The 20883-nt window shown below is 40.2% G+C and overlaps 3 protein-coding genes across 8 annotated transcripts in view; 2 read left to right on the plus strand and 1 right to left on the minus strand.

Annotated features, from left to right (window-relative positions):
* dst (dystonin) overlaps nucleotides 1-2749 on the minus strand; it is a 103532-nt gene extending 100783 nt beyond the window's left edge. Inside the window, exons 1-3 of one of the 2 annotated variants that reach the window (XM_069144829.1) lie at nucleotides 2336-2749; nucleotides 1977-2008; nucleotides 613-801 (exon numbers count right to left, since the gene is read on the minus strand). In XM_069144829.1, the coding sequence (XP_069000930.1) occupies nucleotides 613-801; nucleotides 1977-2008; nucleotides 2336-2516 (402 nt within the window). In that variant the 5' untranslated portion in view covers nucleotides 2517-2749. The remainder of the gene's footprint in view (nucleotides 1-612; nucleotides 802-1976; nucleotides 2009-2335) is intronic. The other variant, XM_069144830.1, reaches the window with a different exon arrangement.
* A 1619-nt stretch (nucleotides 2750-4368) lies between these two features.
* On the plus strand, nucleotides 4369-13714 carry znf451 (zinc finger protein 451). Of its 5 annotated transcripts, none has more exons than XM_069144833.1 (13): nucleotides 4369-4462; nucleotides 5619-5688; nucleotides 7035-7118; nucleotides 7236-7349; nucleotides 8164-8275; nucleotides 8601-8751; nucleotides 8860-8986; nucleotides 9109-9268; nucleotides 9594-9741; nucleotides 9874-11348; nucleotides 11432-11503; nucleotides 11819-11884; nucleotides 13577-13714. In XM_069144833.1, the coding sequence occupies exons 2-13, from the start codon at nucleotides 5629-5631 to the stop codon at nucleotides 13615-13617; spliced, it is 2610 nt and encodes an 869-aa protein (XP_069000934.1). In that variant the 5' UTR covers nucleotides 4369-4462; nucleotides 5619-5628; the 3' UTR covers nucleotides 13618-13714. The 5 variants fall into 5 exon arrangements, with proteins under 5 accessions (XP_069000934.1, XP_069000936.1, XP_069000935.1 ...); XM_069144835.1 differs by lacking the exon at nucleotides 4369-4462 and adding an exon at nucleotides 4899-4947; XM_069144834.1 differs by lacking the exon at nucleotides 4369-4462 and adding an exon at nucleotides 5066-5110.
* Nucleotides 13715-17300: 3586 nt separating this feature from the next.
* On the plus strand, nucleotides 17301-20392 carry bag2 (BCL2 associated athanogene 2). The gene is made up of 3 exons (XM_069144841.1): nucleotides 17301-17532; nucleotides 17872-17981; nucleotides 18910-20392. The coding sequence occupies exons 1-3, from the start codon at nucleotides 17411-17413 to the stop codon at nucleotides 19302-19304; spliced, it is 627 nt and encodes a 208-aa protein (XP_069000942.1). The 5' UTR covers nucleotides 17301-17410; the 3' UTR covers nucleotides 19305-20392.
* Nucleotides 20393-20883: the final 491 nt, after the last annotated feature.

Below are 20883 nucleotides of genomic sequence, written 5' to 3' on the forward strand. Positions count from 1 at the left end.
TGCTGCAGCACCGTCAGAAGTTGCATGTTAATGTAAAACCACTGGGTCATGGTGGTCCTCAAGAATATAGCGAATTCATGGTGTAATTTGGTGATCAGCCAATAATTGTTATTATGCAAACCTTGTATTTGGCTAAATGTATTGTTGAAATTGTACAATCTAGAACAAATGTACTGCACATTTTTTGAAACAAAAAAACGTGAAATGGTTCATGCCAAATCTACAGGATTTATTGGACCCTTAAAATGACCCTTTTAAAAGGAAGCCTTATGTTATTTTGAGCTAAACCTGCAGTTTTCATATGTTGGAAGAGAAAATAAAACCTATCTTCACCTATTAAAATGCTAATTTATATCAATATTTGTCATACAATGATCAATAATTAAACAATACACCTTGGGATAAAAGGTTCCAACACAGTAACATTTCATTTCATAGGACCCAGAAAGAGACCGTCCTTCAACAACATCTGCCCTCTGTCCTATTGAGCAAGTTACCACTCCTTACCGGCTTCAAAGGCACCCTGATGTCCCTGTGGAGGGAAGCAAGCACAAAAAATAGTATCATTTCATCATCAGTATCAATCATGGTTTCCGTAAGGGGAGTACCTACAGGTTTACGTGTAGGGGTGACTTGTACAGACTGGTAAAATTCAGGCAGGACTCTCTTCTTCACTTTGCGTTTTCTTAGAGTCGATGATGAATCAGGTTCACTCTCTGGAACCTCGACCAGATTGGGCTTTTCTTCTGTCACTCGGGCATGTATGCTCCTCCTTGAGTGACGTGGACTGTGCCTGAAGCCCTGGGAAAAATCAACAAATGTCAAGCTGGGAGGAGGTCGTGCATTCAGCAGACGTGGCAGGAGAAATTAAAATCTCTCATATCATGAATAACCATTGTCACACAGTTCAGGTTTATTAAACTACAGGGGAACTGCCATGACTTTATGCATCTAGATATCAGTCACTAGTGTTAGGGACTGATGATAGAGAAACTCCATGGTTGTATCCATTTCATTTTTCTTTATAAGAGCCGTTTATCGAGGGACTTATTGTGATAAGATGATTACAGAGGATACTGTTTACAACATAAAGGCTCTACAACTATCCCACTGTGTCCTTGAATATGATACTGAATCCGTAGCTGCAGTACTGAGTCAGTAGGGATTCACCATCCTGTGGTTCAATAACATGACCCACAAAGGAAGGCGAGCTTTTGCTATGGTAACTTGGTAAGCTTACATTTTAAGCATTAGTATATGAAATGGAGATGCACTCTATAGCAATAAAACTCATCGACATGGCACTTTCAATAAATAAATGATCTACTAATAGTTACTTTAAATTTGCTAGGATTACTTTCAGTTTTAATACAATTTCAAAAAAGCCTTTTCATAGGCCATGTCAGGGGGATCAATTACTGCCACACAATTCGGTCCAAAATAGATTTTTTTTTTTCCATATGTTTAATTATAATTTTGGGGGTGGTAGTGGTTTTAATGCGTTTTTTGAATTCTGAAGTACACATACGACATACGGGTTTTGAAGTGTCCTAGTTTTATTTTGAAAGCAAAATGCGTAGAACGGAAACGCATCGAATGAAGCTGAAGTGGTTGCATTCAGACAGTATCAAAATATGATGGCAAATATACAATAACTATATCATAAAATAAAAGCTTAGATCAGCTCACTTGCATTTGTAACCCACGCGATTATGAGGCAGTAAAGAGTTTTGACCCACCTTAAAGAATGAAACTGCAAAATCACCTACATTATTTATTGATAACACATGCGCATTGCGCACAGCAGTCCCTAAAATAGTCATGCAGTCCTCGAGATTGGTCCGAAGAAACGGAATTAAGGGGAACGCACTTGTTAAACTACTTTAGGCAGCATGTCGTCATTCGAGCTTCTACACATTTAACTCATTATTTCGCCAAAATAGTGACAAGACCATAATGGAAAAAGTTCATCCTACCTCTGATCGGAAATGGTGCGTTCGGAGGCCAACTACAGGACAAATAATAAATGTTATAGTCTAACAATTCAACTTATATATGACATGTTTTTATCATAAACTATGCACTCGTTTAAAATATGATCAACTTCCAAGATAGTACAGGCTAAACCAAGATCCCGAGCTGTATTCACGCACATTAAACACCTCCACGAAAGTCGTGTTTGTCTCATCTTAGAGCTCAAACTGCAGAAGTCAAACTGAACTCTACTGATCGCTAGAACACTGCTCACAAACAAGATAATGAACTCGTACAGAATATTCATGTCCAGAAATGAGCTGTCGGGATGAGGAGATGCGGCTGGCCTTGCACTACTCACCGCGGCTCTTGGAGCGTCCGGAGAGCACCGATTTTATTGGATGCTTCCCATTACGGAGCCTGCGATGCCAGCAGCAGAAAAACAAGATTGTCGCAATAGTCCCGAGCAAAAGCAACAATAAGAGCAGCACACATTGAATGCTGTACGGCCTGAGCAGCACCAAAAACGCCGCAGCGATCATCGTAAAGCGGGATTGTAGGGCAGCTCCGGCAGCCTCAGACAGCTGGCTCTCCTCTCCTGCCGTTAAAACGCCGAAAGCTCGAGATGAGACTCAAGACACTCGCTGACATACGTGAGACATCACACAGCAAAACCGTGGAAAAGCGTGTTGGTCCAAAGAGTACAGTCCAGACTATTGATACCATTAATGCGAGGTACAATGCATGACTCAGCAGAGGCGCAAGTTTTATTTATTTATTTTTCCACAGGGGCAGGGAGAGTCAGCAGATTCATCCCAGCATCGCCGTAATCTGCTGCAGAGCGGTCTGTTAAAAAGGATAACGTTGTGATGGTAATTACAAAAGTAGGCTACTCATAATTCATATAGACCTTTTGGTTGTCTGCACAACTCAACCGTCTACAGGGCCAGTTCATAGGCACATATTCTTTATTGTAATCTATTATATATATATATATATATATATATATATATATATATATATACACACACACACACACAATGGTACCACCACAATGTCTGTCTGACATTTCCTGAATAGGCCTTCTTGCCATCTCTGCAACATACATCATGTACTGACAGGCAGAAATGAGACAGTTGCTATTTAGAGACACTTTGAGGATTAGGGAGGGGAGGGGAAAAAAAAGCAGATAAACCGACTCTGGTGGTAATCCAACATGGGTTATGTAATTTTTGGATGAACCGGTACCGGTTTTTTTTTTCTTCTGTCAGATGAAAGACTCTGGGAGGCAAATTGAGACTGGAAGAAAACAAAGTTTTATTTGTAATCTTAAAAGGGTAGTATGTTAAACATGTGTTTACAGGATATGCAATAACCATATTGTCTGTGTATGTCAAATTTAATCCATATACACAGTCATCCAAAACCATACATTGCATGAGTTGATACATTTTTACATAATATACTAAATAGAGATTAATACGCCATGTATGACAACATAAATATATATATATACATGCACCTGTAACATCTAATACAATCCAAAACAAAGGCTCAGACACAAATTCTACCTTTACGAACAGAACATTTCATTTTCATTTCCTATGAGGTAATGATAAACGTTTGAAGATGCAGCTTGCCGTGGCGTTGAACTGGACTCCATCATAATGAGGCGTGTTTCTACTTTTTTTTTTTTTTTGCCCACCCCATTTGCACACATTTCCAAATATGATAAAAAAAAATTAAAAAAAAGTATTCCTTTTTGAAGCAAAAATGTACACATTATATTGTGTGTTTTATGTGTATAAAAAGTGGTGTACCAAATATTCAGTTGTGATCATAAATGTAAATATAGACACTTACATGAACACTTTGTTATTCATTACTCCCATTTTCCCGAGGAGCCAGATACCTGCCTGGTTGTTTCCTTGCTTCCTTCGTGGCTCCTGGTTTGAATCCAGGTCATTTCAGAAAGAGGTTTGAATTTGATGCTGCAAAATGACACGTGTGTTTGAAGGTGTTTGGCTGCAACACGGAGGTGATTCCCACATAGCTGCAACCCATTATTGTACAATCATTGTTAAAAAAAAATATATATATATACATATATATATATTTCTAAATATAGTACCTGTTCCTAAATGACCACACATATTTAAGTCAACCAAGTTGCATGCAATGACATAAAATACTGTAATATCAGTGACAGAAACTTTTGGCATAATTTAAAAACATGCAACGCGTATGAATACAGTTACATATAATAATACATATATCGTTAGCAACAGCATTTCACTCGGGGCCGGGATGAGGTAAGAGCACATGGGCGGGGTTTACTCTCGTTTTAAAACAACCAATGACCCCGTCCTTGCGGCACACTCCGCGTACAAAAGGAGCGCACACATGACGTCGCAGACCGGACGAGCTGCGTTTACGTCTATTAATAGCAACTCTGTCAACGGAGGAGTCAAAAAAGAATAAGCAGCAGGTATCGTGATACTCACCTTGAGAGATTTGTTCATTTTAAACCATATTTGATTAACCCCAAAAAGCAGGTCAACATGTGGCGTGTTTCCCGGAACATTAAGCGACCGCAAACATCAAAGAGCTAAGCTAACGTTAGCTGACTTAGAGCCCCCCCCACGTGTTCGGGACTGTTGATGGTGTGAAGCACCCGTTTCCAGATTTCGCCGCGAATAAAGTAGTTCACCAGGCGGCGGTACAAACCCATTTAAAGATGAGCGGACGTCTTAAGGGTGACAGGATTGTGCTTCAAGTCGATGCCGAGTGAAACACGACTTGTACGGTACCATTACAGCTAAATGTCCTTTTTTTTTTTTTTTTTTTTTTTTTTTTTCCCGTCTCGCCTTCCGGCGGTCCTTGAACGTTCCACTTCTTCTTCTTCTTCGCTTGACTTTTTGAAGTGGCGTTCAGCAGCTCGGAGCTCAGTCCCGCCCCCTGCTGGTTTCAAAGGTATGTCGCAACAACACTGATTTAAGACCGCGGCGATCCACCTCCCGCCTCCGGTGCCAAGCACACAAGAGGAGGAGCGCTCTGGCGGCTAAACGGGGAATACATTATGCCCCATGTTGGATTTTTTTTTTTTTTTTTTACATGGGTTGGATTGAGTTTTAATGTAAGGGACCCGCACTACACTGCTGTAAATCGTGTTGTTGTTTTTTTTGTTACTTCGCACAAGCCTAACATCGACACGAAGTTGCCTGAACGGTTGCTAAGTATTAAAAACCCGCCATCCGGTCGATAATACTACGTTTTTAAAAATGTGTGCAACGTTAACTTGATACGAGGATCATACTCTGGCAACCTGCTGAGCCAGCGATGCTGTTTTGTCAAACTGGCTAAAACCTAATGCATCGATTAATGCAACCGGACAACATCCACGCACTCCCGTCCTGCTGTTCGTAGATAGCTGAACCCAAATGGTCCACCTTTATGAAGCGTATTATAAAACAGGCACTGATGTACTAATTTTTTTTGTCTGCAGGCCTAAAGTTGAACGACCGCTGTGGTCTGTCGTGCTTATGAACCAGTGCACGGTCCCTCTCGATCCTCTCGTGTCGGACGCATGCTCAAAGTGAGGGCTGCAGCTTCAAAATTGACATTAGTATGTCGTTTTTCCACAGAAAAAAAAAAATGTCTTCTCCAATTCAAGCAGATGAAGATGATGTGGGAGAAGAAGTGGAGTTTGTATCGGTAAGTCATGTGCACGCTTCATCTGTTAAAAAAACAACAACAACAACATGGTTTTAATGATAAACATAATCAACAGCAATTGCTTCATTCCAGTCGGGGTAAATTTCACTGGGCTAAATCTGCAATACCATTTTTAATGTGGCCTGATGATCAGACTGGATTGCCATGTGACTTTATTCATTAATGTATAACATTTGATTCATTGCTCAAAATGAGCTGCAGCTTGTTCCATATACTGTGTGGCTGTAGCGGTGATTGAGAAATAGATCATCTCTCTTTTCAAAGTTGTGTTAAAATTTGGAAATCACCTTTTTTTTTTAACTTTGTATAGGTTTTGTAGTTTTCTATGGATTTATAGATGTACATTGCAGAGCAGTGGTCGTATTTGGACAGTTTAAAATGTTTGGTGCTGCAGGCTTTTTAGTTAGACTTCTACATTACGGTGCCAATTATCAGCTTTGAATTGAGTGGGTTTGAATGAATACAGAAAACGGTGTGTGGGCGATATAGCTATTAAATACAGCAGTGCCCAGATTTAAGGGGTTCAAAAGTAGATACTTGACTACTATATCTGTCTTGGACAGTGTTGTGTCATTTCAAAGTTAGCTGTGGGACACAATATGTCTGTTAATATGAGGATTAGAGCTGCAATAATTAGTAGATTTATTTCTTGGTTAATGAACAGAAAATTAATCCCGAACCAGTTTGATAATTGATTAACCATTTTTTTTTTTTTGATGAAAAAAGTGCAAAAATCTCTAATTCCAGTTCAATAAACATTATATATTTTGGTTATGGACTGCTGGTCAGGATACAACAAGACATTTTAGGCTATGCCTTCTCCTTATGAAAACACTGGTAAACATGTTCTGACAATTAAAAGACCAAACAGCTGATTAATGAATGAGAAAAGAATTGACATATAGATGGATAATAAAAGTGATTGTTGATTGCAGCCATAATGAGGGTCAAAGAGATGACCATGCAAGTGAAGAGAATAATAAGGCTAAAGAAAAAAAATCAATATAAAATGGAGTTGGTTTGCCAAAAATCGACAGATGGGTGGAATATGTTTGACCAGCAAGTCAATAACCTGATCTCAGTCTGATTGTGTATCTGTCCAGTTACTTTTGAACCTCTAAACTTTGGACCCTGTGTGTTTTTAAAGGGCTACATCTCTCACACTGTGATCTTTATTAAAGCTTTAATATCCGTCATTTTATTTCAAATGAAATGTGTTAAAGCACAGAACCTGAAGAACAAATATGTGTAATTGACCAAATATGAAAGAGCTTGTCCAGCTCTGTGTTTTATAACACTGACATGGTGTCTTATGCGTCCTTTAGGAGGGTCCTCTCAGACCAGTGGTTGAATGTATTGATCTGTTGAGTGATAGTGAAGATGAGGGATGTTCATCATTAGGAGTCACGGTGAGCGTCTACATAGAATATTGATTTATTAGATTTTATGAATACCTGCCTGTAGGGCTTTCTGAATACGTCATTCCATTTTTTTATTTTTTTATTTTTATTTTTTGTCAACTGCAGCTTGAAAATAAAATCACGCGACATAAAGCGCGTGTCACATCTACACTCGACAGACTGGCACACCAGGTGGCTCTGGAGAAAAAGGAACGGGCAGATAAATGTCGAGCATTCAAGGTAAGGTTGCTTCTAATAAAGTGGGTGCCATCGTTTGTTGTTTGTTCGAGTGTAAATAAGCTATTGTATTGTAGCAGGTTGCCTTCTTATTTAATGTCCGATATTTGTCTTCATTTTGTTGCTTCATTGTGTATTAAAAAGCAAAATGGTGTGATCATCAGAAAGAAAAAAATTGTATAAAGATAAAATGGTCGTAATGCATGCAATTTTTAACTTAGAATTTGTATGTGTACAGCACTGAGATCAAATGTATTCTGCTACTGTTTCTTTATTTAGCACAACATTTACATTGGTGAAGTAAAGTAGATACCTGTGGGATCTACCCTGAATACAAATTTAAAATGCTTATATAAAAAGCTGTGATAGCCTAATATTTTGTAATTATAGTCTTTTATGTATGATGTACTCTGCAAAAAAAGAAAAATTCATATCTTTGTCAGAAAACTCCAGTCTGTCACTTTTTTATAAATAACAGTTTTTACTTTGATTTTCATGTAAAGACTGACTGTAGCTTTAAGTGCCCAGTGGGATGGCTCTGTGAATTCAGGCCAGTTCTGGCAGCAACAGTGCCACCCTGTGGCCCCAATAGATAGAATACATATGACTGTACCAACCTGCACTACTAAATTAAACCAATAACAATGTATTTACTCTCAACAGCATTACAATGCTGGTCACTTAGATAACTAATATTAAACACTTTGGGGTTTTTTTGTTTTTTGTTTTTTTTTACCGACGTGTATTTCATATAAGGCAGATATAAAGATGTGTTAGGATATGTTACGACGCTGTTGTCTCTTTGTCTCTTTTTCAGGAGAAGCAGATCTTGCAGAAAGCTCATGGACAGCAGGAGTTGGCATTTAGTTCCCCAAATGGAGTTAATCAGGAAGCAAGGCACTGTGTGGACATGTGGTTAAAGATGCCAGGTAAAAAAAAATTAAATCTATATCAGAAATCCTTTGCATAATCACTGACATTGTCATTCGCAAATAACTGTGTTTGACTTGACTCAAGCCAGTAAACCATGTTTTTCTGTCATGTCGTGTGTGTGTGTGTGTCATATTTGTATCAGTGTGTGCTTTTGTCCTGCTGCAGTGACCCATTTCCATTGCTGGATGGATTATGTAATGTGTTTTAAACAGATTGGCATGTGGATGAGACAATACTGTATTACTGTGCCACCACTGAAGTTGTGCCAGTTGACTGACTCAAAGTGTGAGACTTGTCCTGCTGTACTGTTGTGTTGTATAGGTCTTCAGCCTGGAGTGATCAGTTCTGGTTCTGGAAGAAGACGCAGGCCTGTTTCTTTCCCCAGCAACAGTTCAACCAGACACACGTGTCCAGTGATTAACTGCGGTCGAGTTTATGACAATGCTTCCCTCCTTGATGGGCACTTGAAAAGGTAATCCTTAACTGTTCATGTCAGCATAACCATCATGCCTTCATTGATTTTTCTGGGTACACATATGACTATTTTATGTATGTGTTGAGTACATGACCTTGTGTGCAGGTTTGATCACTCCCCTTGTGACCCAGCAATCAATCTTAAAGGAAGTCCGTCTGAGTTCTTTGCCTGTGTTGCCTGTGGTCAACATTTTCTGACTAAAGAAGCTTGGAGGAACCATCTTGAGTCTAAGGTTTATGCACTTTTCTCAATGTGCTTTGAATGATTCATTAATTACATATTGTTTAATAGTAGATCATAACTATTAATCTGCAGTGGTACAACAATTCTGAATTATGTTGTTTTCACTCCTAGGTGTCCTCCTCTCGTGCTGATGGTCACAACATTGATCAGCACTATCAACGCATCGTGTGTTTTGCTTGTCCTGCTTGCTACCTCCTCTTCAACCTCAGAGACGAGTGTCTCCAGCACATGTCAACCAAAAACCACTTTACAGAGTCACTCGCCTTGAATGGTAAGGTTTTTAAAATTTCAGTATAGCTCCAAATCACCAAAATGAACGGGCACGGGGAAGAGAAAATGTAGTTATTATTGGAAAAACAAATTGTTTCATCAGTGCAGGTATACGGATTTACTAATTGATGCATGTGTGTCTGTACTACTGAATGTATTTCTTGCACACAAGTGATTGTATTCTTCCATTCTTGAAAAGGTTTTTATGTCCCAAGTTTCCAATGCATACTAGATAAGGGGAATTTTCTAAATGAAACAAACTCCATAAGACAGGAAGGTATTATATGAGCAAGATTACATTTACCTTTCACTTTTTCTTGTTAAAGAAACCAGAGGAAGAGCTCTTCCTGTTCCTGTCCCACAACATGTAAAGAATCGTCTCGTCACTTTGTGCAAGGCTGCAACGTTCAGTGTCCGATGCTCTTTATGTCACAAAGTACTGATGTCACATAAAGTAGCTCAAGCTCACTTCAAGTAGGTTTCATTATGATTTTATTCAGTGCACGTATTAGTATCTTTTGATATTGTGTTTGTATAGCAGACACTGGTCTTTTGTTGGTCAGATTTTGAACTGGTCTTCTTTTTTTTTTCTCTTTTCTCTTTCAGTGTGTACTGCAGACAGGGCTGTGCTGTGGCCATGGCTGACCAAACCGTAATGCAAATAATGAAGCAGCTGCAAGTGCGAGGACAGTGTTCCCTCTGCTGTAAAATCTTCCTTAGCCAAGCTGAAATTGAGAGACACAAAGAATCGATGCAGCACGATGTTGAGGTCAACCAAACAATGGCAAAAGCACTTCTTCAGCACTGCAGGTTTAGTGAAATTCAACACACCCACAGGACCTCAGAGGCACAGGAGAAAAGACAGTCCACTGTCCTTGACGCACCTTTTCAAAAAAGAAGCATGAAGAGGAGTGATGGTGATGGTTTTCAAGCCAAACGGAAGAGACCGAGTCCAAGAATGAATGCCGGCAGCAACAGGACTTTAACAACAGCATGGTACTGCGAGTGCGGCCTACAGTTCTTGGAGGAGACTGCAGCCAGTAAGCATCTACTGGCTGTGAACCAGATTTTCCATCAGTGCGGTGTGTGTGGCAAACACATGGGGGAGTCTTCAATTACCCGCCTGCACATGAGTCGCTTTCATGGCGGCGCGCATCTCTCCAACTTCCTCTTCTACTGCCGCAAGTGCAGCGTGGAAATGCCCCGATATGAAGACATCCTGTCGCACGTTTCAGAGGGTCACAGTGGACACACCTACTTCGCCGAACAAGAAGTGCCCGAAGAGCTGGTCGCAGTCATCAATGCCAAGCCATCGACCAGCAACAAAGTCGCCCCGCACTCGTCCTCTGCAGCCAAAGTCCAGCAGAACGCGGCCGAGACATCTTCTTTAAAAGTACAGAACTCATGGATGTGCAGGATGTGCGAGGACATCTTTGACTCCGAGGCGACAGTCCACAAACACTGCAGTGACATGAGCAGTCACAGCTTTCAGAGGTTCATCTGTGGACACTGTCCTCAGAAGTTCTTTAAAGAGTCTACTGTAAGGAGACACTGTATGAACGAGCATGACGGGCAGATACAGAGCTCCTATTTCTGCGGCCTCTGCGACAGCATGCAGTTTGAATCCGAGGGCGAGTTCTTGGAACACTACATGAGCCTTCACAGTAAGGACTACTACTGCATGGATGACGCCGAAGTCGTTCAGCCCGCTGCGGCAGAAAGGACCAGTCGGCTTACATGCCCATGCATGGCTTCAGAAGGGAGCAAAGAGGAAATGAAAGGCACTTATACACAATGCATGAGGAATCTGACCGCTGAAGGAAGATGTCATTATGTTTGCGCTCCCTGTGCTGTATCTGTGCCATCATACGCACAGATAAAGACTCACGTCCACACAAAACACACGGCCTTAAACCTGGATAAGACCTTTGACGTCGAATGCAAAGTTTGCCAGGAGAGTTTCACGGGTGTACCGGGTTTCCATAAACACTATCACTCCCGACACTGCACGCTGGAACCCTGCACGAGCTCCAGGACCTGCAGGAAAGACCTGGCTGTGGAGATCCAACCAGCCGACAATGGTAAATCAATTAAGATGATTGATATTTATGGTCTATGTTTGCATTCGGCTTTTAAATTCCATTTTTTAAACTGTCATTTGCAGAGATTGAAGAAGGAACACGGGTGAAGACTTTGAACAGTGTTCAGGCCGACAACGAGAGTGAAGCTCATGAAAGTAAGTTATAAACTATAACTTGTCACCGTTTAACTCGCACCTCAGAGAGATGAGTAAATACAGGCCAAACACTAAATACATACATACTTAACTTTGTTTCAAACGTATGAAATATGTGCGACATAAAACCCTAATACGGGTCAGTTTGTCAGTTAAATTAACAGCAGACACACTATTGATCTGCAACATGAAAGTTCTGAATGCCTTATAAACACGTGTGATGCGGTATTATATTTACAATGGATTGTTTTAATATAGTAACTTATATCGACTTTTAATAGATTAGCTGCTCAATTATTCTGTATTGTATTACAGATGAATCGGATGAAGAAATGAGCCATGCACCGTCTTCGAGCGCAGAAGAAGCGAGAGAGTCAGCAGGTATGTGTTTATATGGTTGACCATGTAATCCTTGTGTTTCCCCCCCCTGAGAAGAACAGTTTAGACTTTATACATCACTGCAGCTTTATGTCCCAACAGCTACATTCTCTACTATATTCTACTCGCTTTTGTAGAGTTTGCTGTATTTCTCTTTGTGTACCGGTCTCCGACCGTGAAATATTTCACAATAATAATTTTAGATGAAGAAAATTCTGTCTGATAAATATTCCTTGAGTGTTGCTCTCAGTTGTGAGGAAAATGTGACGCACTCTTCTTAACTGTTCAGTTTCCTATCAAAGCACCATATGTGATACACACACAATTAAATGGAGATAAACACCCATTACAGTGTATAAAGTACTGACTGCTATGGTTGTGCTGCATGTTAAGGAAGGGAAATGTTGTCAGCAGAGTTCCAGTTGTCTGAAGACTATTAAGTTTGTCTTTGCAGTGATAAGATGGACAGTGGCCCCAAAAACATATTTGGACAGATGGTTCCATGAAGTCCAGAAAATGTTAAATATGTTCAGAACAACTAAATAAAAAAAAAATTCTAAGAAAATAGATCAGTCAGGTTGAGATTTCAGAGAACATTAAGATACATCTCGAAATGACTTAAGTATTTGAGGTACTCAGAAGCATGAGTTTTCCACAGATGCAATATTTGAGTTATGAAGCAAAACTCTACATGAGTAGAATTACAATATATTAGCTTAACATTCAACAAAAATGTAACTTCTATAGCCGAAAACGTCAGCAAACACGTCACAACTTGCGAACTCGGGGCTGAGCGATAGTTTTTATTTCCGACGTCGTGAATACCACAGGAGAGGTGCGTTAATGGACTCTTGAGAACTTGAGAGGGAGAACTTGTGGCTTAGAACAAAATACACACAAAAAAAACCATGCAGCAGACTGTACTACGTTGTTGTGTGAAAAAACAAGAAAAAAATGGGCGAGAAACAGCAGTAAGAGATCTACAAGAATTACCAGACACAACTTAGTTCACCGACCATTTGAGGCGGGATCAGCGGGTATAAGAACAGCGTACCAAAGCATACCAGCCGCCTTTTGAAGGAATGTTTTGCCCCGGAGTAAAATCAAAGTCTTAGACGGGCTCTCCCAGAGCTCTGACCTAAATCCTTCACACCTGAGGGATGGCATGGAGAAGAAAATCCTAGTTTGTCGAAGCTCCAGTTGGATGGACTGAAATCTTTGTTGACTGAAACATGGAGGAAACTTTCACCACAGCTGTCAGAGAAACTGGATGTTTCCATGGCCAGATGTTGTCAAACAGTTCTGCAAGCTAAAGGAAGGCAAACTAATTTGTCAGTCAAACATTGTTTTGGGTGTAAAAATCATTTTTCTTTGTCATTTTAAACTGTATGTGGTTTAATTATTTAATACCTCCACAAATTTTTTTTTTGTATATATATATATATATATATGATGTAATCAAATGTTTTACATATTGAAGTGAGCTCACATGTTCATATAGTTTGAATGAATTGTAGGAGCTGCAAAAGATTATAAACGATCAAATGTTAGTGTACTTAAGGCTGAAGAAGAAAAGACAATCTCACAATTACAAATAGTTCGACAAAGTTTCTCTGTGTTGTTACAATGCAGTTGTAAATCAGTGTTCTTTAGAGATCCTCATGTTCTGCTCCTTTTTTTTTAAATTTTTTACAGAGTTGGAAGAAGCGCTTCAAAGAAGTCTTCTGGAGTTCTAAAGACTTGGTTGTTTTTAATGTGATATCCTGTTCATTGGATAATGTTTTGTATGAGGTCATTGTTCAGAATGTAAATAAATATTAGTTGTTGTTTTAACGTTTGCGATATTTTTCCGTACCTGCAGCGCAGCGCACCGACCGGCTCCCACCGTTGTGGGTTGATTGTATGTTGATGCAGTTGATTTGTGCACGGTCCTCTGTTGTGAAGACTCGACACATCGGTGTGTCGACATACAATCTGTGCTATTAGATGGCATCGACGACACTGCAGGATGCCTCGGCTGAACTTGTGACCACTGGGCTGGCTGCGTCTCCAATTGCAGTCTGTTTTCATCGCAGACTTGAAATCCAGTGCTTCATATGCCCCACTCTGTCCTTTTCTTAAGTGCAAACCAAAGTTTCTATTTCTACTGTGCTGCTCATAAATCAACAGTATGAACAAAGACGTCATCACTTTGCGCCACAGAGTTGGAGTAATATTAAACTGTGCTGGAGGAAAACTGTAATACCTCTCTGAGTGAAGATAAAATAAGTTTCGAGGTCTGTTTTGTACTCTTATTTCTGTACACTGGCTTGAATACAACCACTTTCCCAAATGGAGGTCCTGTATGACTGCAGCTGCAGTTATGTCAACAGACCTTTGCTCTCTGTTGTCTCATGTTGCCTTTGAAATCATTAATGGGGGACTAATTCCTTTTGAAGTGGATTCACACTGCAAATTTGCTTTGTGATTTATTTAGTTAGGACTTAACTGAAATATGTATTTCAAAAATAGGTTTTATTTGTTTGTTTTTTTACTATTTTGACCACACATTTATCATCGTCACTTGTCCATGAATTAGGATTAGGAGGTAAAGCACAAGTATTTAAGCATGCATGGAGGAAGCTAATTGGCACTGGACCTTCTAGTTTGTCGAATTTAGCAACTACCATCTAATGACAAGGTCAGAGGTGCAGGTTCTTTTAAGAATTTGAAATGCCTGCCTCTGCCCTCTTCTCAAACACTGGTGCAGGGACTCCTCTCATTTATATGTAAAGGCATTCATTTAGAGAATCATTTCATTTTCATCAATTTATGCAGAATAATATAGAATCTTTATGTTGGTCATTCACAGAAATCCATATCATCATTAAATAGTGCCAAGAGTGGTTTAGTGTGGAGAACTTCCAAGTACAATGTTTCTCTCCCAGCTTTGTGTCACTAAGAAGTTCAAGCATTACAATTTACTCTCAGACTTCTAGTATATTTTACTACAGACCCACTTTACTTTTTGTGAAATTTACGGGCAAAAATTAGACTACAGCCGGTAGTATATACTCTATACAATATACTCTATATTATATACTCTATACTATATACTCTATACCAGGGGTGTCAAACATACGGCCCGTGGGCCGTATCCGGCCCGCCAGGGGGTCCAGCTCGGCCCGCCGGATGACTTTGCTAAGTGTGAAAATTACAGAAAGACATAAAGTGCATTTCTATGAAAATATGGAGGTTTATGAGAACAAACGTTTTGTAATTTTTTTTTTTTAATCGAGCCAGTAATTGCTTCAAAAACAGCGTAAATGCGACGTCTGCTCCGGAGGCAGAAGTGCTCGCTGCTAGGGAATCTGCAGAGGAGAGCCCAGGCAGATAAACAGTGGGCTGATGTCTGAGTTTTTGGTCTTTATGTTTCTAGTTTATTGTTGAAAGACCTTAAAGTAGGGTTTATCATCCAAAAACCTTCACCAATGATTTAAACATAGAGAAATATTGTCGTTATGTATGCGTTATTATGCTATGATTTTACTGGTCTGGCCCACTTGAGATCAAAGTGGGCAGTATGTGGCCCCTTGACTAAAATGAGTTTGACACCCCTGCTCTATACTATATACTCTATACTAAAATGACTTTTGGGTCACTTTTTGGACGACATGCTATAGTATGACTTTTTTTGAATATTTTGGACAACGTACTATAGTATGACTTTTTTTTTTAATCATATTTTGGACAACATGCTATATTATGACTTTTTTATATATATTTTGGACGACATACTTTGGATATTTTGGATGACTTTTTTTTCTCACTTTTTGGAGTATGACCTTTTTCTGAACTGACATGCATGCCTCAAGTTACTTCTCACTGTGAGGCAACTGCTCTAACCATTGTCATACTATACCATGTTGTCTGAAATATGAAAAACAGTCACTTTGGAGGGATTTTTATTGTTTGAGTTTTGCATTGTTGTTGACCTTTGGTTTGTTATTAGTATAACTGCTTGTACAAACCCAAAGCAGTGTGGCTTACCTTTAGAGGGACTCGCTCTCCATGAACCACATGACTTACCCTTTGAGGGATTTGCTCTCCATGAACCGTGTGGCTCATTAAGGAGACTCGCCCTGAACCATGTGTATTAACCTTGAGCTGGACTCAACCCCGTGTCTTCATGAGGTCATTTCCAGCTCTGAAGCTGCGTAGTAGACCGCTGGACTATCTCCGGCACCAGAGAATGAGTCGCGGCAGGAGAACATGTTTCACGGAGTTCACTCAGCGCTTTCCAGTGACTCAACCGACAGTCTGGTTAACTCAACAGGTAAAAGATTCACCAAGGTTGCTATTAATGGTTCAAATTCCACTTTGGCCTGTTGATGGTGATTCAGCTTTTAGTGAAGTTGAAACATTTGGAGAAATTGAAAAAGTTTTGCATACACTACACATTACAGGAAGATATTTAATATCACCACAGACCCCCTTGAAAACACGTATATCTACTATCCAAAGAATGTCTGTGGCAATTTTGGTTGCATTTGAATGAATATTTATGGACGGTGGAGATATAGGTTGCACTGAGCCAAAGATTTGTCACAATGCTGTTTAACTCCTGGGGAGATAGATGGTTCAGTGGTTAGCACTGCTGCCTCTTAGCTAGAAGGTTTGGGGTTCAATCTCACCCTTTGTCATCAGTTTTTTTTTTTTTAAATCGCCACGGGCACACCGATCGACAAAAACTAATTATTTTGATAATTTTTAATCCCAAACATGTAAAGAGTGAACTGACTCAATTTCAAGTCAGTCCGACAAAATCCCTGGGAGGAGTTTGTTAAAGTACAATGTGCGAATTACCAAAAATGGCAACTAAATTAAAAATGGCGGACTTCCTGTTGAGTTGACGTCATGGTGCTATGTAACTTTTTTGTATTTATAGGTGTGATACACATGTCCACCAAATTTCGTGCATGTAGGTAAATGTAGCAGCTGGGGCATCTCTTTGGGGGGCACTAGTGAGCCATTTGGCCACGCCCACTCGCGACTCCACTACAATAAGACATTTTTCACCAGGAGAGATGTGTGTACCAACTTTCATGTGTTTTTGAATATGATAAAGCCTCCAAAAAATGCAGTTCTTTGCGGAGAAAAATAAGGAACGAAAATAATAATAATTCCTTGGTTAACAATAGGGCTTTCGCACCTTATCGGTGCTCGGGCCCTAATAACAGTCCCTCTATTATAAGTGTTAGAAATAAAAAAGGTAACCTTATCACAACATTTCTGAGGACCCGGTAAGGGTTCCCCTTGGACCTCGACGGGTCCTCGGGCCCGAACTTGGACACCACAGCTCTGGGCTCCTCGGGAAACTTCTACGGGGAGTGCGAGAAGGAAGTAGCAGCCCATGTTTGGAAATGTCCCTGGGGCGCCGCTGCTCCTGCCGGAGGAGCTGCACTCAGCCGGACAGCTCAGAGCGCCGGACGCATACAGGAGTTACTCTCCGGGACTGAATCAGAATCAGAATCAGAAGCTTCCACCATCATGGCTCAAGCTAAAATACAGGCGAAGATGAACGAAGCTCCCTGCAGCAAGTTCAGCCGGACAATGTCCATGGCAGATCGCTCCGTACGGCTGCTGGAAAGTTTGGATGAGCTGGAAATAAGGTACAGTTAAGTAACAGGCCTTCACGTGTGCGTTACGGACACTCGAGCAGCTGGTTTAAGGACTGTCAAGTTGTAGACTCTACTGTGTGGCTGCTCCCTGCCTCTTAACATGTTAAATAAATGTAATTTCGAAAAGAGTACAGGCGAAATCATCGTTAAGATGTATGTATTTGCGTAATGGACACATTTCATACGGTAGCCTAACGTAGATCGACTCCTCTTGTTGTGCATTTATTGCTATTGCCTCATGATAATAACAACCCATTCGTTTTACAGTGAAAAGATGCGGTTGCAAATGCACGGCACTAGTCATTAACTGTTGTCTCTTGTCTCTGTCAGGGTGGAGGCTTTACGCGAAACAGCATCCGCCATGGAGCAGGAAAGGGAGTGCATCCTGGAAATGATTCAGTCCGTACAGAATAGTCAAGAAATGCGTAATATCTGTGCCGGTGAGGCCACTGACACTCTCAACCTATTTCTCATCATAAGTTACACTGTGATTACGTTGGAAAGAGTCAGTATACAAACTCGCCTGGTATCATTGCTGTATTGTGAATTATTGTATTTTTTTTTTTTTTTTTCAGCTGCTCTGATGTCGGTGTAACATTGTGATCCAATGAGGTTATGCTTTGAAGGAAACATTGTGCTTGGGTGGTGATGTTATGAGTCTCGGGGGGGATTTGAAAAGAGCAAGGCAATAAGAGCTCCACCCAGAGCTGCACTCACAGTTTTCATTTTCCTGCAGATCATTCAGCCCGTAAATTAAAGGATGCACAAAAATGTAATGGAGACCACCTGATTATATGTATTCTAATGTTTGTTTCCACAGAAATCTGGATTTGAAGTCTTCCATACATCAAAACAGTACTCATTGTAGCGATGATAGGGAGCATACACGGTGTTTAACCCAACATGAACAATAATCTAATCAGTGCAGTGTCCATGCCATAGATAATACCACTGAACATACTGTCTACAATGTGCCGTGTCAATTTGTTGAGACCGTTGTTCAGCACAGTAGTAGTAATATATAATGATGATAATAGTCAGCACCTCTCTTGAAAGTTTAAAAAAAAAAAACAAGTATAAGTTTCAGTGTGGTTTATTTGTGTGGCCATCTTGATTGGCCTGGATTCACTCACCTACATATACATCTCTGGATTGTGGGAGGCAGAGCACAAAGATAAGCATGGAAACTCCCCACAGTGAGGACAAGGTGAAGGATTTGAAACTTTGTGCTGTGAGGCAACACTAAATCTACGTGCTACCCCTTAAAGTAGATCAGTTAGGTGTTGATAATTATTGTATCCAACACAAAGTTGTTTTTTCCCCCCCCCCTGAAAGTTGCAGCATTGATTTCTTTCTTGTATCTTCTAGGGGAGAGAGAAGAGCTGAGTTTAACCGCAAACCGTCTGATGGGCCGGACCATTTCCGTGGAGATCTCCGTTGGCACAAACAGAAACGCCCAGCAGGAGGAGGCCCTGAGCAAGGCCACATTGATCATAGATGAAATAGTGAAGAAGTTACTGGACGACATGGTTGATGGCCGTCAGCGGCTGCTGGCCCTGCACGCCGCCTGCGTGACTGAGGCGGTGGCCATTCCCATCGACCAGAAGTTTCAGGCCATCGTGATCAGCTGCGCTCTGGAAGACCAGAAGAAGATCAAGAGTAGGCTGGAGACTTTGGTGAGGAACGTCGGAAATGCCGAAAAGAACATCAAGATTATGGATCATCAAAAACTTGAGGGCACAAATGCTAATGGCAGTCAATAAGATCTGTCACCAAAACATACAATGTGTCTTGAATGTCTTTTAACATCAGAAAGATTTGTTGTAATCCTGTACTAACTTTCAGAAGGACTCTAAATGTAAAACCGAGACCAGTCCCTATGGGATAAATGCAGTAACAGTGCCTTAAGCAAAATATACCACGATTTACTTTCTATTATTTACATCGACCTACTTAATACTGATTGGTTCATGTGTAAACACCGTACACATGCATGTTCACATACACACTTCTGTAAGACAGAAAAAGATACAACGCACCATTGGAAGTTTGGCCACGGTTGATTTGAAAACGCAGTGCTGATAATCAACTTACAATTAGGTGTCTACAACGTGTCAGAAGATAAAATACCACATTTTAAATGATACAGCAGTGTGAAAAGCAGTTGATAAGATATTTTGTTACGAGGTTAACGTGACAAGGAAAGTGACTTATTGGACATCAGGGCTGTGCGATATAGACAAAATCAAATGTCACAATATTTTTCACCAAATACTTCAATATTGCAACAATATTGTAGCGACGACTATTGATTCTTTCAAAACCGATCTACATAATGAGATTTTGTAATGAATAATCACTAATAATCAGCATGTAATGACTTTGTTTATAGAGTGAAATAATAGAACAGCCAGAGCGGTCGGGTAAATTCAGAAAATGACATCACTTCAATACATGTCATATCACGATATTCCGATATCTAAACTCTGAGAAGATATCTGATCTCATGTCATATTGTGAAAAATTATGATATAGGCTATCGCCCAGCCCTTACTGAACATCAGCACCGGAGTATCCCAACACAACTAAAAGAACAGACCTAATGAAAACTGCTTGAGCTCATTAAACTAATCACACCGGTTCATCCAAGTTGACAGACCATGAATCCAGTGATGGAGTGTCATTTTCCGTCTCACAGCCTCGCCTTTCACCAGGGTAAGGATTTTGGATGTGCACACACTACCTCTTTGTGTGAATTAACACAAGTCACGTTAAGCTGTGGATTTTGTTTGCACAAAGCAGTTTTAATGTCACGTTTGTCAAAAAGTAAATAAAAAAAAAATAAAAAAAACCCACATCGTCTATTAAGCGTTTGAACTTACTGCTCTAATAGAAAATCCCACCAGTACTTGTATTGTCAAGCTGTTAGCTGGTTTTCAGGGGATGTATTCGACTTAAGCTTTGAAAAGCTTAAATGAATGCTTACGTGCACTTAAGACTTGCACACAAATACAGTAGAGGAGGCAGGTACCTCCGTTTGTTCAGTCCAGTCTATACATGGTGGTACCAAATATATTTGTATAATGGAGGTCTCGTTAAAACAATCAGTTACTGATAGACAAAACGGTGTCTACAAGGTAATGGTGACATACACTGCTAGTCACAGTAACCACGTACTAGTCTGCTTTATGCATTTTTGTAAAGTGACATTAAAGTCTTAACTCAGGTCTAGGAGCTTTCAACCACATCACACGTTCTTCCTCATTGGATGTTTTTTTTTTTTTTTTTTTTTTTTTAACCATACTTCCATCTGCAGAGGAAGAATGCGGCATGGGGTTGAAA

This window comes from Embiotoca jacksoni, unplaced genomic scaffold, assembly GCF_022577435.1.
Source record: "Embiotoca jacksoni isolate LCO1_2020_lvr unplaced genomic scaffold, fEmbJac1.0.p SCAF_12, whole genome shotgun sequence".
In the NCBI taxonomy this organism is placed as follows: domain Eukaryota; kingdom Metazoa; phylum Chordata; class Actinopteri; family Embiotocidae; genus Embiotoca; species Embiotoca jacksoni.